The sequence below is a fragment of the Saccopteryx leptura genome, chromosome 6 (assembly GCF_036850995.1).
Source record: "Saccopteryx leptura isolate mSacLep1 chromosome 6, mSacLep1_pri_phased_curated, whole genome shotgun sequence".
In the NCBI taxonomy this organism is placed as follows: domain Eukaryota; kingdom Metazoa; phylum Chordata; class Mammalia; order Chiroptera; family Emballonuridae; genus Saccopteryx; species Saccopteryx leptura.
Window position 1 is genome coordinate 160010424 of NC_089508.1, and position 22015 is coordinate 160032438.

General features: G+C 38.4%; 1 protein-coding gene across 1 annotated transcript in view; it reads left to right on the forward strand.

Moving 5' to 3' along the window:
- PKD2L2 (polycystin 2 like 2, transient receptor potential cation channel) overlaps window positions 1-22015 on the forward strand; it is a 52236-nt gene that overhangs the window by 14532 nt on the left and 15689 nt on the right. Inside the window, exons 5-12 of the mRNA XM_066343694.1 lie at window positions 2297-2518; window positions 2931-3159; window positions 4350-4520; window positions 5352-5533; window positions 17329-17449; window positions 18675-18776; window positions 21147-21199; window positions 21798-21843. Of these exons, the coding sequence (XP_066199791.1) occupies window positions 2297-2518; window positions 2931-3159; window positions 4350-4520; window positions 5352-5533; window positions 17329-17449; window positions 18675-18776; window positions 21147-21199; window positions 21798-21843 (1126 nt within the window). The remainder of the gene's footprint in view (window positions 1-2296; window positions 2519-2930; window positions 3160-4349; window positions 4521-5351; window positions 5534-17328; window positions 17450-18674; window positions 18777-21146; window positions 21200-21797; window positions 21844-22015) is intronic.

The window sequence follows — 22015 nt, forward strand, 5'->3', positions numbered from 1 at the left end:
TTATGGCCATTGTTCTCCAAAATGGCTGAGGCTACTGCTGGTGTGGACTCCTGTCTACACTTTATATTAAAAATGGGAAAGCCCAGTGCCACAGGCTCTATCTCCCCTTAGCACAGCAGCTGTTGGCATCACTGCTTTTCGGGTCCTACGAAAATCTTTAGGGGCAGATAATAAATCTTTTCAAAAATTAAATATTCACCAAAGAACTAAAAATATTTACAAAGGTCCCACCTTTCCTACTCCAGAAGCAGCCACTTTTAGCTCTTTTAGTTGTTTCTTCTGGTATATACTTCTTATTTCTAAATAACATGCTTATACTTCTATCACTTGATTTACAGTTTTATGTATCACCTCTATCATGGAAGGTGTCTGTCATGTATCCCTTTTATACCACTCCCTCTATACACATTCTTTTCATTCCTCTTAGTTGATAATTATGCCATAATTTTTGTTAATCATTAGTCAATGTTTCTATTATAAATAGTAACAATGATTACGTCTCCTTTCTTGAACAACCTCCTCAGTAACCCCAGAATTATGCCCACATTGCTTTGTGGTTTTGGTTGCCTTATTTTTTCTTTTCATTTTTGAATGTTCTTCAGTAAAATGAAGTGCTTGTATAATTCTTACAAATCTAACAAATTCATAAACATGTTGACATTATCTTAAACACTGCAGTACTATGCACTCTTTCCCTTTCAATGACAAGTTACCAGATAAATCAGTTATTTTTTATTTTATTTATTCATTTTAGAAAGGAGAGAGAGAGGGAGAGAGAGAGAGAGAGAAACAGAGAGAGAGAAGGGGGAGGAGCAGGAAGCATCAACTCCCATATGTGCTTTGACTAGGCAAGCCCAGGGTTTCGAACCGGCGACCTCAGCATTTCCAGGTCGACACTTTATCCACTGCGCCACCACAGGTCAGGCTAAATCAGTTATTTATATACACATTTTACCTGACCAGGCTGTGTACAGTGGATAGAGCATCGGCCTAGGATGCTAAGGACCCAGGTTCAAAACCCCGAGGTCACCAGCTTGAGCACAGGCTCATCCGACTTGAGCGCGGGATCATAGACATGACCCCATGGTTCCTGGCTTCAGCCCAAAGATCGCTGGCTTGAAGCAAGGTCACTGGCTTGAGCACAGGGACGCTGGCTCAGCTGGAGCCCCAGGGTCAAGGCACATATGAGAAAGCAATCAATGAACAACTAAAGTGTCACAAAAACAAGTTGATGCTTCTCATCTCTCTTTCTTCCTGACTGTCCCTCTCTCCTGCTTAAAAAAAAAAAAATACACATTTTAAATTAGAATTTCAAGACTAATCTGTTAGGTATTCAACATTCCAAATCCTCATAACAATTAAGATCATTTAAATGCCAAAATTTATACTATGAATTTGGAATTGTAATAACTTTCATTCCCTAACAACCAAAATAAGAATCAATTTGTCCTTGTTTGTCTAGCTAAAATGTAACATTCATTGAAAGTAGGAGAGTGTCAGTGTAACAATTTTTTTTTTTTTTTTTTTACAGAGACAGAGAGAGAGAGAGGGATAGATAGGGACAGACAGACAGGAATGGAGAGATGAGAAGCATCAATCATTAGTTTTTCATTGTGCACTGTGACACCTTAGTTGTTCATTGATTGCTTTCTCATATGTGCCTTGACCGCAGGCCTTCAGCAGACTGAGTAACCCCTTGCTCAAGCCAGCAACCTTGGGCTCAAGCTGGTGAGCTTTTGCTCAAACCAGATGAGCCTGCGCTCAAGCTGGTGACCTCAGGGTCTTGAACCTGGGTCCTTGGCATCCCAGTCCGATGTTCTATCCACTGTGCCACCACCTGGTCTGGCGTAACAATTTTCTTTTAAGAGAGAGGAAGGCAAGGAAGAGAGATGAGAAGCATCAACTTGTAGTTGAGTCACTTTAGTTGTTCATTGATTGGTTTTCCTACGTGCCTTGATGGGGGCATCCAGCCAAGCCACATGACCCCTTGCTCAAGCTAGTGACCTTGTGCTCAAGCCAGTGACCTTGGATTTCAAGCCAGTGACCATAAGATCATGTTGATGATCCCACGCTCAAGCCAGCAACCCTACACTCAAGCCAGTGACCTCGGGGTTTTGAACAAGGGACCTAAGTATCCCAGGTCAATGTTCCATCTGTTTGCACCACCACCAGTCAGGCTCCTTTTTTTCTTTTTTTTTTTTAAACTACCACTTTTTAACCAAAGGTTAGCTGAAATTCTTGAAATACTTGTTGGTCAGGTTTCTCAACTCTCCGAAATTCCTTTTATATCTAACAGATGGAAGTACTCTCCGCCTAGTACCAAATTCCCTTGGCACTGGGGATTGGTTGGTGTTTACCGAAATGGAGGATATATTTTCACTTTATCAAAATCAAAATCTGAAACCAAATACAAGTTCATCAAGCTTCAACTGAACAACTGGATCACAAGAGGAACTAGAGTTATTTTTATTGACTTTTCATTATACAATGCTAATGTAAATCTGTTCTGCATCATCAGGTGAGTGACTCAAAACCTCTTTATTAATATATCAAATTTTAAAAGCATCCAGAGCCCTCATTAGGGTTTCCAGTTTTTACATGTCTATGCTGAGATCAAAATTATAAGCTTCAAAATAAATATAGTTCTGCTAATAATGAAAAAGAAGGTAAAGCAACATTATATTCAGTTTTATTATTTCAAATTCTATTCAAGAACATGGAAAAGTATTAATTTTATATTACTAGTTTCATAAAGGCACATACAGGAAGCAACTACTACAAATTGATGCTTCCCGCTCCCCCCCAACCTGTCCCTCTTTCTATCCTCTCTCTAAAACCAATAAATAAAATCTAGAGATTTCACATTGAATTACACACTGAAATACAAATGCTTGAAATGTACAATTACTTTCACAAATCTAATTTTACAGATTGGTGGCAGAATTCCCCGCAACTGGAGGAGTACTTACTTCGTGGCAATTTTACTCTGTGAAGCTCCTCACATTTGTTAGCTACTATGATTATTTTATTGCTTCCTGTGAGATCACATTTTTAATTTTTCTTATTGTCTACACAATACAAGAAGGCAAAAAAATAAAAGAATTTAAGTCTGTCTATTTCAAAAGTCTTTGGAACTGGTTAGAATTACTAATTGTGGTGGTAAGTATATATCCCCATGTATGGCTGCAGGAACTCATATGAACCCATCAGTAAGAGAAGTATATAAAAAGCAGAGGTTTCTATTCATTGGGATTCACTTTAAAAGCTGCAAGTATTATAAAATGAACTTTCATGGCACATACTAACGATTGCCCAGAGGAAAAGGTAATCCCATAGGTATTATGATTTCATGTGCACAGAGGGTCTCACTTTCCCCACTCAGAAATGTCTTCCCTACAGGGCTTCATGTTGAAAATCATGGATCTTTTGGGACAAGGTTCTTTAAAATGTACTCTTCTCTGTTGCCTAAATCTGCTTTCCTCCTCACACTGAATTTTGAAAGAACAGCCAAAAGACAAGCCTATGGAAAATCCTGAAGGGGGAGGAGGTTTGAGCAGCCAGAGGGTAGCTTGTGGTCACAGAGGACACCAGCATGGGGAAATAGTCCCTGAAAGAAACTCCCAAGACTCCCAGTCCTGGTCACAAGAACATACTAAAATAAAGATAGAGATGTAGGCAGGGCAGGACAAATGTAAGAACAAACATTTTTGGCTGATTCAGTCTGATCTTTCACCCCTATTGGCCAATTTAAGATCTAAGTGTTGCTTCCCAAAACCAGATTAAAAGTTTATCAAAGTTAGAAAACGCTCCATCTATATTTCTGGTATCCCCAATAGTGTTTAACATATGGCAGGCATAATGTTAAATATTTAACGAGTATTTCAGGCAAGGGAAATTAAAATAAAATTTTCGTGAGTCATAAAGAAGTTGTTAAAGGACTCTAAAAGAGTTTGTTTATTTATTTATTTATTTATTTGAAACGGTAAAATTTTTTCCTTGTAGTGTTACATGGTGGAAATATTAAACTTTTAGGTATCATGTGGTTACATGGAGCAGAAACCCTTACAGCTTAGTCAGAATTATATAATCATTTTATACATTTGTGCTTTATGACTCAAAGAAATAGACATAGATTAGATAGCCAGATGATTGATATTCTTCTACCTTTATGATTGTTACCTTAAACTTCTATAATCTGAGGTTTACTGCCATTTTCTAAAAGCCTATATTTTATCTCTCCCTCCCTTTGTTGAACTTTTAATGAACATTTTCATTTGCTTCTTCATAGGCTGCAGGAGATTTAGATGTAGAAATAACTTCTAATCTAACCCTCTTTTATTCCCATATAGTGGTGTTTTGTGGCCGTTTTCTTCAACTCCTACTGTATTATACAGAATTTTCTCTTATTTAAACAGCTGTTAAAAAGTATTAGAAAATATTCAGACTTCTATTTTCTTGCATACTGGAACATTTATTACAACAATATAATTGCTATTACTTTCTTCTTTGCATGGATAAAGGTATTTATATTTTATTACATTAGATACAACAGAATAGATATAATAGTTTTATATTAGATATCAAAATGGGAATTTAAACTACAAAGTCATGAAACAAAAGGATATATATATATATATTTGTATTTTTCTGAAGCTGGAAACGGGGAGAGACAGTCAGACAGACTCCCGCATGCGCGCGACCGGGATCCACCCAGCACGCCCACCAGGGGCGATGCTCTGCCCCTCCGGGGCATCGCTCTGACGCGACCAGAGCCACTCTAGCGCCTGGGGCAGAGGCCAAGGAGCCATCCCCAGCGCCTGGGCCATCTTTGCTCCAATGGAGCCTTGGCTGCGGGAGGAGAAGAGAAGAGACAGAGAGGAAGGAGGGGGGGAGGGGTGGAGAAGCAAATGGGCGCTTCTCCTATGTGCCCTGGCCGGGAATCGAACCCGGGTCCCCCGCACACCAGGCCGACGCTCTACCACTGAGCCAACCGGCCAGGGTCAACAAAAGGATATTTTTAATGATAAAGTAATTTTTAAAAAGATTTTACTTATTGATTTTAGAGAGGCTTCTCATATGTGCCTTGACCAGGCAAGCCTGGGGTTTCAAACCAGCAATCTAAGCATTCCAGGTCAATGCTTTATCCACTGTATCATCACAGGTCAGATACCACAAAGTAACTTATAAAGTACTTTGGTCTTGGAATGATTGCTGGCAAATCCTCAAATACCCCTGATTATTATTAAACACCTGCTTTAATTTGAAGCAGATTTCTTCTGAAGTTAATTTAACTTATTTTAAGTAATTATCATCTTTAATATTCTATTTCAATTAACTTTGTTCTTTTTCAGATAATCAAATTCATAGGCTTTAATAAGACAATGTTTCAGCTGTCATCAACCTTGTCCCGCTGTATCAAAGACATAGCAGGATTTGCCATCATGTTTTTTATAATATTCTTTGCTTATGCACAGTTAGGATTTCTTGTGTTTGGATCACAGGTTGAAGACTTTTCCACTTTTCAAACTTCCATGTAAGCTCTTAGTATAAATATGATTATATTTTCCAGTTTGTAACCAGAAAAAAACCATGGAAATATCTATAATAAGTAGTAATATAAGCTTTAATAACTTTAAAATTGGTTTGGTATTTTTACTGATGGCTATACCAGTGATCTCTCGTCTATCACAGGGGTTAGGTGCCAGAACCCTCCACAATAGGTGAAAATATGCAAAGTAGCACCTTATATTTATTTTACTACTTATATATATTTTTAAGGCTCTATTAACCCTCCCCACACTCATAAACCTTTCGCACACTATTAACCTTTCCCACATTCTTCTAAACACTTCCCATGTTCTTAAACATTTTCTACACTCTTAAACCTATGTAATTTTAACAACATACAAAATTCTATATGGGTACTTATTAGTGAATACTAATGTTTTAATATTTTTATATTGTTTTCAATTTTTTAGGCTAGAAAATGCTTATTTTATCACAAAAATAATTAAAATAATAAATATATAAAAATACTTATATACTGCAAAATCCCATGATAGAGCGAAAAATCCACAATACAAAATACAAAATTAGATATAGATGGCCCTGGCCATTGGCTCAGCAGTAGAGCATTGGCCCAGCATGTGGATGTCCCGGGTTCGATTCCTGGCCAAGACACACAGTAGAAGCACCCATCTACTTCTCCACTCTCCCCACGCCCCAGCTCCTTTCTCTCTATCTCTCTCTTCCCCTCTCGCAGCTAAGGCTCCATTGGAGCAAAATTGGCCTGGGCACTGAGGATGGCATCATGGCCTCTGCCTCAGGCCGCAGTGGAGCAATGGCCCAGATGGGCAGAGCATCGCCCCCTGGTGGGCATGCCAGGTGGATCCCGGTTGGGCACATGTGGAGTCTCTCTCTGCCTCCCCGCTTCTCACTTCAGAAAAAAAAATAGATATATACAATTTTAAAATCCGTGATACAGTGAGACCACAAAAAGTGAACCATGATATGGCGAGGGACAACTTATACACAAAGTACGGATTGGGCACTGAAAGATCCAAATGAATGGTGGTGTCAGTTTTTTAAGAGTTACTATGTAAAGCTGGAAAAATAACTTTCATTTCTCACTAGAAGTAAAAATTGTACCTAAGATTAAAAAAACTGCCCATGTCCCTGTAATATTTATTCTCTGGGAAAAAGAAATCTTAAGTATTTTATGTAGAAAGCTCCGCATCTTTAGAATCCTTTTATTGATACTGACCTTGTTATCCTTTACTAATCTGACAAAACTATGTTTTAAAAATAGCTTTATATACATAAGGCAATCAGCAGGCAATAAACTTATAAAACTAACTGGAGTCACTAGAAAAGTGTTCAGGCTTTTTAAAAATTTATTTTAATTGATTTTTTTTAGAGACATACACACACAGAAGCATTCATTTGTTGTTCCACTTAGTTGTTCATTCATTGGTTGCTTTCCATATATGCCCTGACCAGGGATCAAACCCGCAACCTTGGTGTTTCCAGGTGATGCTCTAACCAATTGAGCTAACCAGTTAGGGCCAGGCTTTTATTTAAAAGTGCATAATTTACTCCCCTTTTTGGGTAGATAAAGCAGGTTCTGTCTAAGAAAATTATGATAGTCTAAAATATCAATTCTCAAAACATATTCTGTGGAATCTAGACCAAGGTTGTCTGGAGAAAAATGGCTCTATATTTCAGTAAGTTTGGGAAATTTTGCAGTGCATAGTAACAAATGGTTCTGAAGGAAAAAACACAGTAACTTTCTTAACTTTAGTTAAGAATTCTTCAAACTTATTTGTCCATGACCTTTTTTGTTGATTTTGGGGGAACTTGGGTCTAAAGAAATGTCTTAGGTTGCCTTCTTTTCACCATTCACATGTAAATAATTGAAGTACCAATTGTAAAAATTTACATTTTTCTGAAATAACCCTTTACGAAATCAGTAGTGGGAAGTAGACTAGGAACCTAGAGGATTTAACTTTACTTTTCCAATTCTACCATTTTCTATTTAACATTTCTAGACCCTAATTTCTTTATTATTTTCTAAAGATTTTATTTATTGATTTTAGAGAGAGAGTGAAGGGGGAGGAAGGAACAGGAAGCATCAACTCATAGTAGTTGCTTCTCAGAAGTGTCTTGACTGTGCAAGCTGGGAGTTTCACACCAGTGACCTCAGCATTCCAGGTTGATGCTTTATCCACTGTGTCATCACAGGTCAGACTAGACCCTAATTTTTATTTTTATTTTTTTTATTTTTTTGTGAGAGAGACAGAGAGAGGGACAGATAGGAACAGACAGGAAGGGAGAGAGAGGAGGAGCATCAATTCTTCGTTGTGGCACCTTAGTTCACTGATTGCTTTCTCATATGTGCCTTGACCAGGAGGCTACAGTGGACCAAGTGACCCCTTGCTCAAGCCAGCGACCTTGGGCTCAAGCTGGTGAGCCTTGCTCAAACCAGATTAGTCCGCACTCAAGCTGGTGACCTCAGGGTTTTGAACCTGGGTCTTCCACGTCCCAGTCCGACTGTGCCACCGCCTAGTCAGGCTAGATCCTAATTTTTAAATCTGTAAATGAAGGAGCTGAACTAAATCACTCCCAAAGGTCCTCCCCAACTTCAAAGAACCTAAAATTAAGAAGTCTAATTAGCTTATCCTGAGTGAATTATGTTTGTAGTTCCAACATCATCTTGCTCATTTCCTAGGATCTTAATTCAAGTGTTACTTAAAACTTAGTGGTATTGAATATTGAATATAAATTTAGTAATTTAGAGAAACCTGAAAATATGTCTTAGCTTGCTTAGAGTGGGAAAAGGAGGTATATGGCATAGAATAAACAGAGAACTCTGGAATGGATTGAGGGGATTTTTGTGCTTGGTAATGATGTACCAGGTTATTCAAATTAACCTCCTCTTCAGGACAATTGAAAAAGCTAGAAAACACTGAAATTCTATAGAACTAACAAAAAAGTGAGTAATAACTAGGGCACAATCAGAAGGCAAGGATCCAAAGCCCCAGAACCCAATGCTACTTTTGCCCTAAGGCTTTTTTTTAAAGTCACTAAGAATTTTTTTATTGTGGTAAAATACACATAAATTTACCATCTTAACCATTTTTAAGTATACAGTTCAGTGACAGTAAGTACCCTCATATTGTGCAACCATCACCACCATTCATCTCCAGAACTCTTTTTATCTTTCAAAACTGAAACGGTACAACCATTAAAAAAGAACTCTCCATTTCCCTGCTCACCCTAGACCCTGGCAAAACCATTCTACTTTTTGCCCCTATGATTTTGATTACTCTAGGTACCTAGAGAATCATACAGTATGTCTTTTTGTGACTGACTTGCCGTATTTCCCCATGTATAAGACGCACCTTAATTTTGGGGCCTGAAATTTGAAAAAAAGACAAGCGTGAAAAAGCATGAAATGCAAGTAAAAGAATCTACAATGAGCACAAAAACAAGCATGAAAAAGTGGAAAATGCAAGTAAAAGAAACTACAACCACTGTATAAGACGCACCCACTTTTTAGACCCCAAATTTTTCATAAAAGGGTGCATCTTTTACATGGGGAAATATGGTATTCCACTTTAGCATGTTTTCAAGATTTAAAAATGTTGTAGAATGTCAGAATTTCCTTCCTTTTTGAGATTGAACAATATTTCATTGTATGTCGCTACCACATTTTGCTCATTTATTCATTTGTCAACAGACACTTAGGTTGTTTCTATATTTCAGCTATTGAAACATGGGTGTACAAATATCTCTGAGACTTTCACTTCTTTTGAGTATATACACATAGATGGGATTGCTAGATCATATAGTAACTGTTTTGAATTTTTTGAAGGACTGACAAACTTTTCCACAGTAGCCATATGCTACTTTTGCATTCCCACTAACAATGACAAGGGTTTTAACTTCTCCACATCTTTGTCAATAGTTTTTACATTCTGGGTTTTTTTTTTCCTCCTATTAGTAGCTATACTAATGGATTGTGAAGTATCTCACTGTGGTTTTGCCTTGCACTTCCCCTAATGATTAGTGATAGTGAGAGCATCTTTTCACGGGCTTATGTATATGTCAGTCCACTTGATGGTATCCCAAGGCCCCTTAGCTTTGTTTACCTTTCTTCAATCTTTTTCCTTTCTAGTCCTCAGACTGGATAATTTCCATTGTTTTATCTTCAAAGTTCACTGACTTTTTCTTCTGCTTATTCAAATCTGCCTTAGAATCTCTCTAGTGAATTTTCATTTGTTATTGTACTTTTTAGATCTAGAATTTTTTAGGTTTTCTCTTTATTGATATTGCCATTTTATTCATACATCATTTTCTTGACTTTCTCCATGTGTTCTTAGTTCTTTGAACATCTTTAGGGTGGTTGTTTTAAAGTCCTTGTCTAGTAGGCCTGCCATCTGGTCTTTGTCAGGGATAATTTCTGTTGGTTTATTTTTTCCCTTTTAATGGGCTATAATCCTCTGCATTTTTTTTTTTCCGAAGCTGGAAACGGGGAGAGACAGTCAGACAGACTCCCACATGCGCCCGACCAGGATCCACCCGGCACGCCCACCAGGGGGTGATGCTCTGCCCCTCCGGGGTGTCGCTCTGTTGCGACCAGAGCCACTCCAGCGCCTGAGGCAGAGGCCAAGGAGCCATCCCCAGCGCCCGGGCTATCTTTGCTCCAATGGAGCCTCCGATGCAGGAGGGGAAGAGAGAGACAGAGAAGAAGGAGAGGGGGAGGGGTGGAGAAGCAGATGGGCGCTTCTCCTGTGTGCCCTGGCCAGGAATCGAACCCGGGACTTCCACACGCCAGGCCGACGCTCTACCACTGAGCCAACCGGCCAGGGCCAATCCTCTGCATTTTTGTATTTCTTGTCATTTTTGTTGTTATTGAAAACTGGACATTTAAATGTAATGTAATGATTCTGGAAATTAGATTCTTTCCCTTCCCCAGGGTTTGCTGTGTTTGCTGTTGTTGTTGTAGACTGTCTCCATACTGAGTATCAGCTTAACATATAAACTTAGTCTCCTTAGATCTTTTCTGAGCCTGCATCTTTCCTTGGGAATGCATGGTGACTTTCTAATTTTCTCCATATATGTAGTTGCTTTTGAATACCACCCTAGTCTTTAATATCTCCCAAAAGGGAAAAAAGGGAAAAATGAAGGAGGAGAGAAGGGCATTGGCCCTTTAAATCTCAAAGACACTGTTTCAGCAGGGGATAGAGGGACTTGCCAAAAAGGTGAGGAGCACACCCACCTCTGTGCCTGCGCCTCTGTGATCAGAAGCAGTAATCAGAACACAAACCTCTGAAATTTGGAGAACAGGGTCCTGATTGCCCATTCTGGCCCCCACAAGCTGTGTGCAAACTATTCCAAGCTAACATGCACCACTGTCTGCCATGGGATGGAGGGTAGGAAATGGGTAGCTTCTGACAAACTAAAAACTGAAATTGAGTAAAATTGTCTGAGCCTTGTCTTGGAAGTTTCCACCATTCCAAAATAATTAGATCAGACAGCTGTCAATGTGATTGTTGTCTAGGTGGGGAGACAGATTCCTAGTGTTTCCTACTTCACCATTTTTCCCAAAATCTCCAACTGAAGGCATTTTTGCTGATCTAGAAAAAATAGTTGAGAAACTGTTTCTGACCACCTCAGGGAGGAGACAAAAAACAAAGCCCAAGCACTGCATGTGTGTTTGTGTTAAGGGGTGGGGGGCAAAGGTGGATTTTCTGATAACCTCTCTACAAATCAAGCAGGAAGTCTGTTGTGCTAGAGCCTCAAGTTAAAAGAAAATCCCTTATAATGACTTGAACCTTGGGTTTAATCACCTAGGTGTCCAAGGAATCTCATGTTTTAAACTTGAATTAAGATGACCCAGGCTAGAATGCCTGCATGAACTGCAGACCCAAACAAAAACCTCTCTGAAGAAATGTCTTCAACCTAAGCCTCAAATTACTAATACGAGTAATTTTTCAAATATAATTTACTGTTAATAATCCAAGATAACTTGGTACACAATGGAAAAAATCATTAGCAAGAACCAGCGGATATAACAGACAATAGAAACAGACTCAAATATTTTAGTAATTGGAATAACCAAGCAATACTTATGATAATTAGATAAATAAAACACATCAGTATCTTCAGAAAATAAGGTAGTGATATATTTGAAAAAGTATCAAATAGGATTCTAGAACTGATAATTATAGCAACTGAAATTAAAAACCCAGTTGACAAGTTTGACAGCAAATAAGACAAAGAGAGAAGAAATGAAGTAAAAAATAGCTCAGAAAAATATAAAAAATATAACACAGAGAGAAAAATGCTAGGAAAGGATATGAGATATAAAGGATGGCATGAGAAGGCCTAATATATATTATATATATATTTAACCTGAGTTATATAAGATAGAGTGTAATAGAGGCAATATTTAAAGAATGCATAAGAATAACTACCACCAATCATGCCTCCAAATGAGAGACTGGGAAGTCATGTTAACCACAAATGGTGTATTATTATAAAACAGTCTGTTAGCTATTTTATTTATTTATTTGTTTGTTTGTTTGTTTGTTTTAGTGAGAGAGAGAAAGAGAGACCAACGGACAGAGACAGGAAGGGACAGAGATGAGAAGCATCAACTTGTAGTTGTGGCACTTTTAGTTGTTTACTGATTGCTTCTCATATGTGCATTGACTGGGGGGCTCCAGCAGAGCCAGTGACCCCTTGCTTAAGACAACAACCTTTGGCTCAAGCCAGTGATCATCAGGTCATGTCTATGAGCCCACACTCAAGCTGGCGACCCCTCACTCAAGCTCGATTTGCCTGCACTCAAGCCAGCAACCTCAGGGTTTTCAACCTGGGACCTCAGCATCAGGCGGTTAGCTATTTTAATTCTCTAAGAGATAACTTTAAAAAGCAGGGATATCAGGAAGTTACAAAATAATATTTTCATTCAATATAACCTGTATGTTGAGAAGTCATGGTGTTTCTTTGAGCTTGAAAAATGATAAAGGATTAACTAAACTGCAATTAAGAGAGGAAAAGTGATAATTACATTGTACTTGGAGTCTCCAGTTCCTATGTGATTATAATTATTCAGTAAATTGCTCAGGTTTCTGTTATTCACATTATTACTTACACAGCTGAGGTATCTGGAAATTTTCCTGATAGAAAAAGGCTAAGTGGAAGCTTTAATGAATTTCTAGAAAAGAGAAATGATGTCTTTCACTTATCTTTTCTTATATAAACACAACTCAAAGATAAAAGATCAAGTTAGAAATACTAATACAGGCCCTAGCTAGTTAGTCCAGTTAGTTAGGTTGTCCTGAAACACCACAATTGCAGGGTCAATTTCCGGTCAGGGCACATACGAAAAGCAACCAATGAATGAATGCACAACTAAGTGGAACAACAAATAAATACTTCTCTCTCTTTCCCTTCCTTTCTGTCTCTCCAAAATCAATCAATACATTAAAAAATATAAAACAAAAAAAGTACTAAAACAGAACCTCTAATTCTCCTATCCCAAAGAGGAAAAAACATCTCATTTGGTGTGAAATTTTGGTCTCCTTGCAATTCAGCATTTCTTTTTATCTTGTGCAGAAGAGCATTACAGACCAGAATTAAAAGCCGAATAAATACTTTAAGATTTAATAACATCCTAGGTACTGGGGGTGAAATTCCAGATAACTCTGACTCCTATGTCATCTAAGTAGTCGATTCTCTGGAAACATTTTCTTCATTGTATAATAGCTCTATGCCCCCTCTGTGTGATTGGCTAAAGCAACAATGAACAAGCATTCTCCCTTTTGACTGGCCAATCATGCAAAGTATCTACATACTTTTAAAAATTCCTCCGCAAACTTACCCTTAAAATAAAAAAACTCCCATACATAACTTATAACTTATACTGTGTGTGTCTGGCAATGCCACTGCAAATTAATGATGACAAAATGAGGCATCGAGTTAAGAAATTCTAATTCTACCTCTACTATAACTATGCTCATTCGAAGCCTTAATTTAATTTTCCTTCTTTAAAATTAAGAAAATGAAGATTTTTAATTACTATTTCATGTCAAAACCAAGCGTTTATAGTTATAGAAAAGAATAAAATAAACCTCAGTATCATGTTAGAGGAACATTACCAGTATTAGCAAGTGACAAATTATTGGCATCCTTATTTTGAAAGAAGAGGAGCGAGATGACGTCAGAGTAATGGCAGTGTGAGAGATACACTTGATCTCTCCCCTTGAAATTTCAACAACTGAACAGCTATAACTCAGAGAAGGAATCCCAGCTGGGCTCGCAGGCACGCCTGAAAAGATCATGCATTAAATCAACTAAAGGTGGGAAGGGTAAAAACAGAAAACAGAGAATAAGAAGCACCCAGTAGTGCTCTGGAGAGCAGAGAGGCCTGGAGGATCAGGGTTTTTGCATACCAGGGCTTGGAAGAGGGGAGAAAGCTGTAGTGACTGGGTTTTCTTCAGCTGGGAGGTGCGAAGAGATTGGAGGACATTTGGAGACACTAAACCTAAGAGGCAGCAGAGCAAGGAGTCACTGCCAGTGTTCCCGCAGTCCGCAGCAGCCCACAGGACAAAGACAGAGATATACAAAGTGCAGTACCCCCAGCCTCCCAGATCCCACCTCCCTCCCCTCCCTCATGGGGAGAGTGGCAAAGTCATACTCCACAGCTAGTTCTACGGGGCCACTCTTTACCCTGAAGAACAGAGGTGCTCTGCCTGAGACTGCCATTAGCTAAAGGTGTAAACTTTACAGCACATTCCTCCCATCATTAAGACTGAGTCACACCCCCATCATCGCAACAGTAGCTTAAGGGAGGCTGGACTGGGGATTTCACAGAACTAAAACTTGTAATCTATCGCCATCTACTGGAAAATAATAGAATAACCTCTCCTTTTTCTATTTGAGTTCTTTTTTGGGTACTTTCTTTTGGTTGTTTTATTTTTGATTATTGTTTTTTGTTTCTGTTCTTTTTGTAATTTTTCTCTCATTTTTAATATTAAATTTTTACTTTTAATTTTTTGGTTTTTTTTTGTATTTTTTCTAAAGTAAGAAGCAGGGAGGCAGAGAGACAGACTCCTGCATGCATCCAACTGGGATCCACCTGGCATACCCACCAGGGGGCGATGCTCTGCCCATCTGGGCCGTTACTCTATTGCAAACGGAGCCATTCTAGTGCCTAAGGTGAAGCCCATGGAGCCATCCTTAGTGCCTGGGCCAACTTTGCTCCAACGGAGCCTTGGCTGCAGAAGGGGAAGAGAGAGAGAGAGAGAATAGGGAGAAGGGTGGAGAAGCAGATGGGTGCTTCTCCTGTGTGCCCTGGCCAGGAATCAAACCTGGAACTTCCATACACGGGGCTGATGCTCTTCCGCTGAGCCAACTGGCCAGGGCCAAAATTTATTTATTTATTTATTTATTTTGTTTTTTATTTTATTTCTTAACAATACTACTCTCGTATGCCATCAAGGCAGAAAAAAATGAATACCATGAATACCTAAGAAAGAGACTCAATTCAGAAAGAAAGTGGAAAATCTCCAGAAAGCTATCTCAATTCCATGGATATCATGGACTTAAACAATAGAAAATTCAAAATTGAAGTTCAAAAAATACTCAACAAGATGCGAGAAAACACTAATAGGCAATTTAAGGAGCTCAGAAAACAAAATGAGTACTTCACCAAGGAGACTGAAACTTTAAAAATAGAGATGAACTCAATATATGAATTGAAAAAGGAGCTAGCAAGTTTAGCTAATAGAACAGGCCAGACAGAGCACAGAATCTGTGTCACACTACCTGACTTCAAATTATACTACAGAGCCATAATAATCAAAACAGCATGATACTGGCAGAAAAACAGATCAATGGAACAGAATCAAGAGCCCAGAAATAAAACCACATATATATGGATACATCTTTGACAAAGAAGCCAAAAACACATAATGGAGAAAAGAAAGCCTCTTCAATAAATGGTTCTGGTAAAATTGGAAAACAACATGCAAAAGAATGAAACCTGACTACAGTTTGTCCCCTTATACAAAAATTAATTCAAAATGGACCAAAGACCTAAATATAAGATATGAAACAATAAATTACATAGAAGTAAACATAGGTACTAAACTTATGGATCTTAATTATAGAAAACATTTTATGAATTTGACCCCAAAAGCAAGGGAAGTAAAGGCAAAAATAAATAAATGGGACTATATTAAACTAAAAAGCTTCTACCCAGCAAAAGAAACCATCAGCAACAAAAACAAAAAAAAAAAACAGCCAACCAAATGAAAATTTATATTCACCAACAACCGCTCTGACAAAGTATTAAAATCCAAAATAGGCCTGACCTGTGTGGCGCAGTGGATAAAGCGTTGACCTGGAATGTTGGGGTCACCAGTTCAAAACCTGGGCTTGCCTGGTTAAGGCACATATGGGAGTTGATGTTTCCTGCTCCTCTCTCTTTCTCTCTCTCCTCTCTAAAATGAATAAATTTTTTAAAAATCCAAAATATATAATGAAGTCAAAGCTCAACAAGCAAACAATCCAGTTAAAAAATGGGAAGAGGACCTAAACTGACACTTCTCTCATGAAGACATACAAACAATAGATATATGAAAAGATGTTCATCTTTGTTAGCTATTAAGAGAAATGTAAATCAAAACTACAGTGAGATACCACCTCACATCTGTTAGTTTGGCTGTTATCAACAAGACAAGTAATAACAAGTGTTGGAGAGTCTGTGGAGAAAGAAACACTCATTCACTGGTGGTGGGAATATAAACTGGTACAGTCATTATGGAAGACAGTATGGTGGTTCCTCAAAAAAATTAAGACTAGAACTACCATATAACCCAGCAATCCGCCTACTGGGTATCTACCTGAAACACTTGACCACATTGCTACACAAAGACACAGAACCCTCATGTTCATCGCAGCATTATTCACGGTAGCCAAACATGGAAACAACCAAGATGTCCCTAGATAGATTGGATAAAGAAGATGTGGTACATATATACAATGGAATACTACTCAGCCGTAAGAAATTATATTGGCCATTTACGACAACATGGATGGACCTTGAGAACATTATATAAAGTGAAAAAGAAATAAGACTCATGGACATAGATGAAAGAGAAGTGGTTACCATGTGGAAGGGGTGATGGGATGGGAGTAAAGAGGGACAAATATATGGTGACGGAGAATGATTTCTTTGACTTTGGGAGATGGGCATACAACATAACCAACAGTTCAAATGCTATTGAAATGTTTACCTGAAACCTATGTACTCTTATTAATGTCACCCATTAAATTTAATTTCTAAGTAAAACATTTTTAATTTCAAAAAAAGAGGAGCAAAAATAAAATATATCATTAATATTTGAAGAAATTTTAGGGTTCTTGAGTCTAGGTACAAGTTGAAAATCATTTATTTTCAAGACAAAGGCGAAGTATTCCAAGCTTTAGAAGGGCATAGGAATAGATAAGATCAGTTGTTAAAAAGGTATCTAAAGGTTCAAGTCTTGTAGGTAAACACTGAGTTCACAATGGTTAAATAAATTGAAGCTCAACATTTCCTGGACTACCTGTTCAGCTATTGAGATGCCTCAAGACTTGCCTTTAGGGAAATTTTCTACATCCGGTTTTATAGAACTTTATGCTAACATAACTAAAGCTAGAGAACATATGAAATACACGGCTAACACTTTCCTAGACATAATTGTAACCCTATCAGTTGTCAGTATGTATGAAGGGATATAATATTGTCTAATGTTTTCCTTTCTTCCCATAAAGACTTACACAGTTTCGAATTATTCTTGGGGATTTTAATTTTGCTGGTATTCAGCAAGCCAATCGTATCTTGGGACCCATTTACTTCATCACCTTCATCTTTTTCGTGTTCTTTGTCCTGTTGGTAAGAATAACCAAATATGTTCCCTTTTTTGATTATATACTATAGAATAAAAAATGAAATGAACAATTTAGAAGAAATTACAGTATCACTGCTTAGCTGTCAGAACACTTTACATTTATTAAGAATAATGTGTGACTTGTGGTGGCGCAGAGGATAAAGCATCGACCTGGAAATGCTGAGGTCGCCGGTTCAAACCCCTGGGCTTGCCTGGTCAAGGCACATATGGGAGTTGATGCTTCCAGCTCCTCCCCCCTTCTCTCTGTCTCTCCTCTCCCTCTCTCCCTCTCCTCTCTAAAATGAATAAATAGATAAATAAATAATTTTTAAAAATGTGAATTCCTAGTAATCCAGGTTCTTTAGTTCAGTGTCTAAATATTTTCAAATTGTCCAATGGAGAATGTGATCACAATAGTTACCATCTGGGAATTCATTGTGTGCCACAAATGTGCTAAATCTTTTACAAATATAATTTGAATGTCCCTGGTCCCTCTAGCCTCAGACATTCCATACCAGAAAATATAATTAGGCTACTGATATTCTGCCCATATTGCAACGGCTGTTGGCCCTCACAGCTACAAGATCACACCCTTGTGATTTTTAGAAGTCCCCAGAATGGGTCTCATATGTGCTCAAGACTAATCTATTTGGTCTTCCTAATGAAGACACCTTGCCTTGCTAGTCAAGGCACTGCTACTATCCTCCATGAAACCATTTTGTTGTTGTTATGCATAGCAGTTATCCGGTCCAGAAAGCTGGAGGGGTGTGCTGGGGGTAAGAAAACCAACTCCACAATTGTGTTACCTCTCATAAAAGCCTTAATAAGATTGTGCATTTAAACAGCTTTATAGGTTTTAAAAAAAACACAACCCACCCTTATGAACATATAATTACATTTTCTTCTGATATGTAATATTCATAAATTAATGTATATACAAGTAAGTTCACCTGCACTATTTTAATTATGCTTATTTTCCATAAACATATCCACCCAGTCCACACTTTATGTATTATTATCCATTCTATTATAGTCTTCATTACCATTTCTCTATTACTGACCACAAATTACTTTTAAAAGTAAAATCTAATTTTATAAATTCTAGCACTTGTCAAGGTCACTAACAATTTTAGACTTGATGTGCTACCTACTGCACTAATGAGACACCTAAAGTCACTAACATTTAAACTAATTTTTTATTGAAATAATTATTTGACTATTTCTCCCCAGAACATGTTCTTGGCAATAATTAATTATACCTATTCTGAAGTGAAAGCTGGTTACTCAATAAGCAGCGGGCCAAAATTTGAACTTGGTAAAATGATTCAAAAGGTATGTCCGATTCCTTTCCTAATTAGAATTCTAAGACAAATCTTTTCAGTTTATATGTTTGTAGTTTGAGTAAAACTCAAACCCCAAGTGGTAGTGAGTTTTGTTTTTGCTTTCTTTTGGAGGGAGTGTTTTTGTTTGTTTTAGCCCAGGTTTATTCATATTTTATTATTTCACTATTAGGGAAGCGAGATAAACTCTCTGGCTTTTTAAAACAGCGTGGCCAAAATTATTTCAGAGTTTAATGTATCAAATAGTAATTAAGCTATCTATTAAATACAAAGAACTGAATAAAAGTATCTTTTCCCTCCAAAAATTTTCAATTTAGATGCTAGCAAATTTCTATAATCTAAACCCAGAACTCCATGTGCCTTCCTCACTTGCCTATTTCTATTAATAACAGCACTATTTCCTCCTTCACCCCCAGCACAAAAAACCTTGGACTTCTTTGTCCCTTATACAATGTTGCCAAAGCTTGTATGTAAAATTCATCTGTAGTTTTGTTTTTTTGTTTTTTTTTGTATTTTTCTTTTTTTTTCTTCTTCTTTTTCTGAAGCTGGAAATGGGGAGAGACAGTCAGACAGACCCCCGCATGCGCCCGACCGGGATCCACCCAGCACGCCCACCAGGGGGCAATGCTCTGCCCTTCTGGGGCTTCGCTCTGTCGCGACCAGAGCCACTCCAGCGCCTGGGGCAGAGGCCAAGGAGCCATCCCCAGCGCCCGAGCCATCTTTGCTCCAATGGAGCCTCGCTGTGGGAGGGGAAGAGAGAGACAGAGAGGAAGGAGAAGGGGAGCGGTGGAGAAGCAGATGGGCGCTTCCCCTGTGTACCCTGGCCGGGAATCGAACCCGGGACTTCTGCACGCCAGGCCGACGCTCTACCACTGAGCCAACCGGCCAGGGCCTTCATCTGTAGTTTTTGCTCACATTTGTGGAACTCAAAGACACTGAATTCTAACCGCTACCACTTCGCTAGCTCCCTCAGTACTTTTCACCCTGACTTCTGCATTTTTTTTTTTTTGTCAGAGCCACTCTAGCGCCTGGGGCAGAGGCCAAGGAGCCATCCCCAGCGCCCGAGCCATCTTTGCTCCAATGGAGCCTTGGCTGCGGAAGGGGAAGAGAGAGACAGAGAAGAAGGGGGGGGTGGAGAAGCAAATGGGCGCTTCTCCTATGTGCCCTGGCCGGGAATCGAACCCGGGTCCCCCGCACGCCAGGCCGATGCTCTACCGCTGAGCCAACCAGCCTGGGCCTGACTTCTGCATTCTTAACATCTTGGTTTATTTTGTTTTAGAGAAACAGGGAGAGGGTGAAAAGCATCAACTCCAATTTGCTTTCACTTTAGTTCATTGATTGCTTCTCATAGGTGCCTTGACCAGGGCCAAGCCACTGTCCCCTTGTTCAAGCCAGTGACCCTGCGCTGATGAGCCTGTGGTCAGAGCTGGTGGACTCAGGGCTTCGAACCAGTGACCTCAGCGTTCTGGGTCGACACCTTATCCACTGCACCACCACAGGTTAGGCTCATTAATCTTACCTGTTTTAGCCTCTTTCCTGTGCCAGGCCAGATCTAAGCATATCAGTTCTCTGCTCAAAAGCCTTCAAAGTTTCCCTGGGCCTATCAAAAGAAGTCCAAATTTTTCAAACACTCAGGGCCCTTCTAAAATCTCACAGCACCAAACTATATTCACTATCATCTAGTTACAGACTTTCTAACTCCTATGCCTCCATTTACAGCACTGTATGTTCCAGCCAGTGTTTTACGCACAGCGCTATTTTCCATGCTTGCTCCATTCTCTCCTCTGCTCATGTCATTCTCTGACCCCAAGTATATTCCTTCTGCTCTCTCACTGACATTCTGTTCTCCCTGGCAGAGTGGAATCTTCTCTGTTCTTGACACTTACCTCACCTTGGACTGTAGTAGCATCATGTGTGTACCATCTTGCCCACAGCTTCAACTATAGCACTTAACATGGAAAGGGTCCTAATAGCTGTGCGGTTAGTGGGGCTCAGATATTCTGTCCAAGAACTTATCTGTAAAAGAAAACTATTAATATGTCTCTCAGTGGGCTTCTTTATGGCTTGTTTCATCTTTTGATTATATTGGTTATGTGCATTAAAGTGTTACAATCTTGAATGCAGTAAGTGCTAATAATACTTTTTAAATGATTTTTTTTCAAGTTCAGATGTGATGGCCACAGGAGAACCTCTTTTTCTTTCCACCAGCAGGCAGACACCAGTGCTGACACACTGAAAGGAGTCGCAGAGCATTGCTTCCACCTTTCTTTAGTGTAGCAGTCCCTAAACACAAGCATTCCATATTTCCTTTACCTGAACCAAAAATTAACAATACAGGATATATTTTTTATTTATTTACAAGGCTCTTGAAACACTCAAACTAAAGAAACCTCAAAAGGATGAAGACAATAAAAGGTAAGATGACTTTAAATTTTTAATTTACTATTTTAAAGCTCTATATTGTATGAGAAACTTACAATGAGTAAGGTTTTGATTGCAAAACTGCCACTACCCAAAGTGCTGGACTTTAAATATATTAATACATTCAGTAGTGCCTCCTAAATTTTGAGAGTGTCTTGAAACTCTAAGCTAATTTAAAAGTAACATAAGGTACGCCATGCCACTAATAAAATTTAACAAAAGTTGGACAAGAGAGTGAAGTTCCTCTAAAAAGGATAAAAAACTAATCTACATAAAGTGCATTTATTTAGCTAATAAAAACATTTTTACACAAAATATTAAGAATACACTTACTTTTATTGAATCGTTTTGTATGCTTCCCAAACCCACACCTCTGACAATGGGATATAATATAAACATTTTTCATAGCTAGCAATGTGATTCTCTGGGGAACTTATAATGATCATCACATATACTAAATTATTAGTGTTATCAGAAAGAACAGAAATGCAATTCAGATCCTTTCTGTAAATCTGACTGTATTCTATGCTGGCTTTTCACTTTTTACTGACATATGCCTCTATTTTTTATTTTGTATTCTCCATATGAAAAGCAGAGATTTGGCTGAACAAGCCAGAAGAAAAGGCTTTGATGAAAAGGTAAGATTTTAATTCTTTCATAAAGTTATAGCTTTACTAGAAATAGACTTAAAAAAAAGCTCTGATTTCCTTTTCAGAGCAATAATTCCCACTTCTAAATATTCTTCCCAGAATCTAAATCCTTGTTTAGGACAAGTCATTTGGATTCTGGGCGCTCTCTCTTTCTTATTGG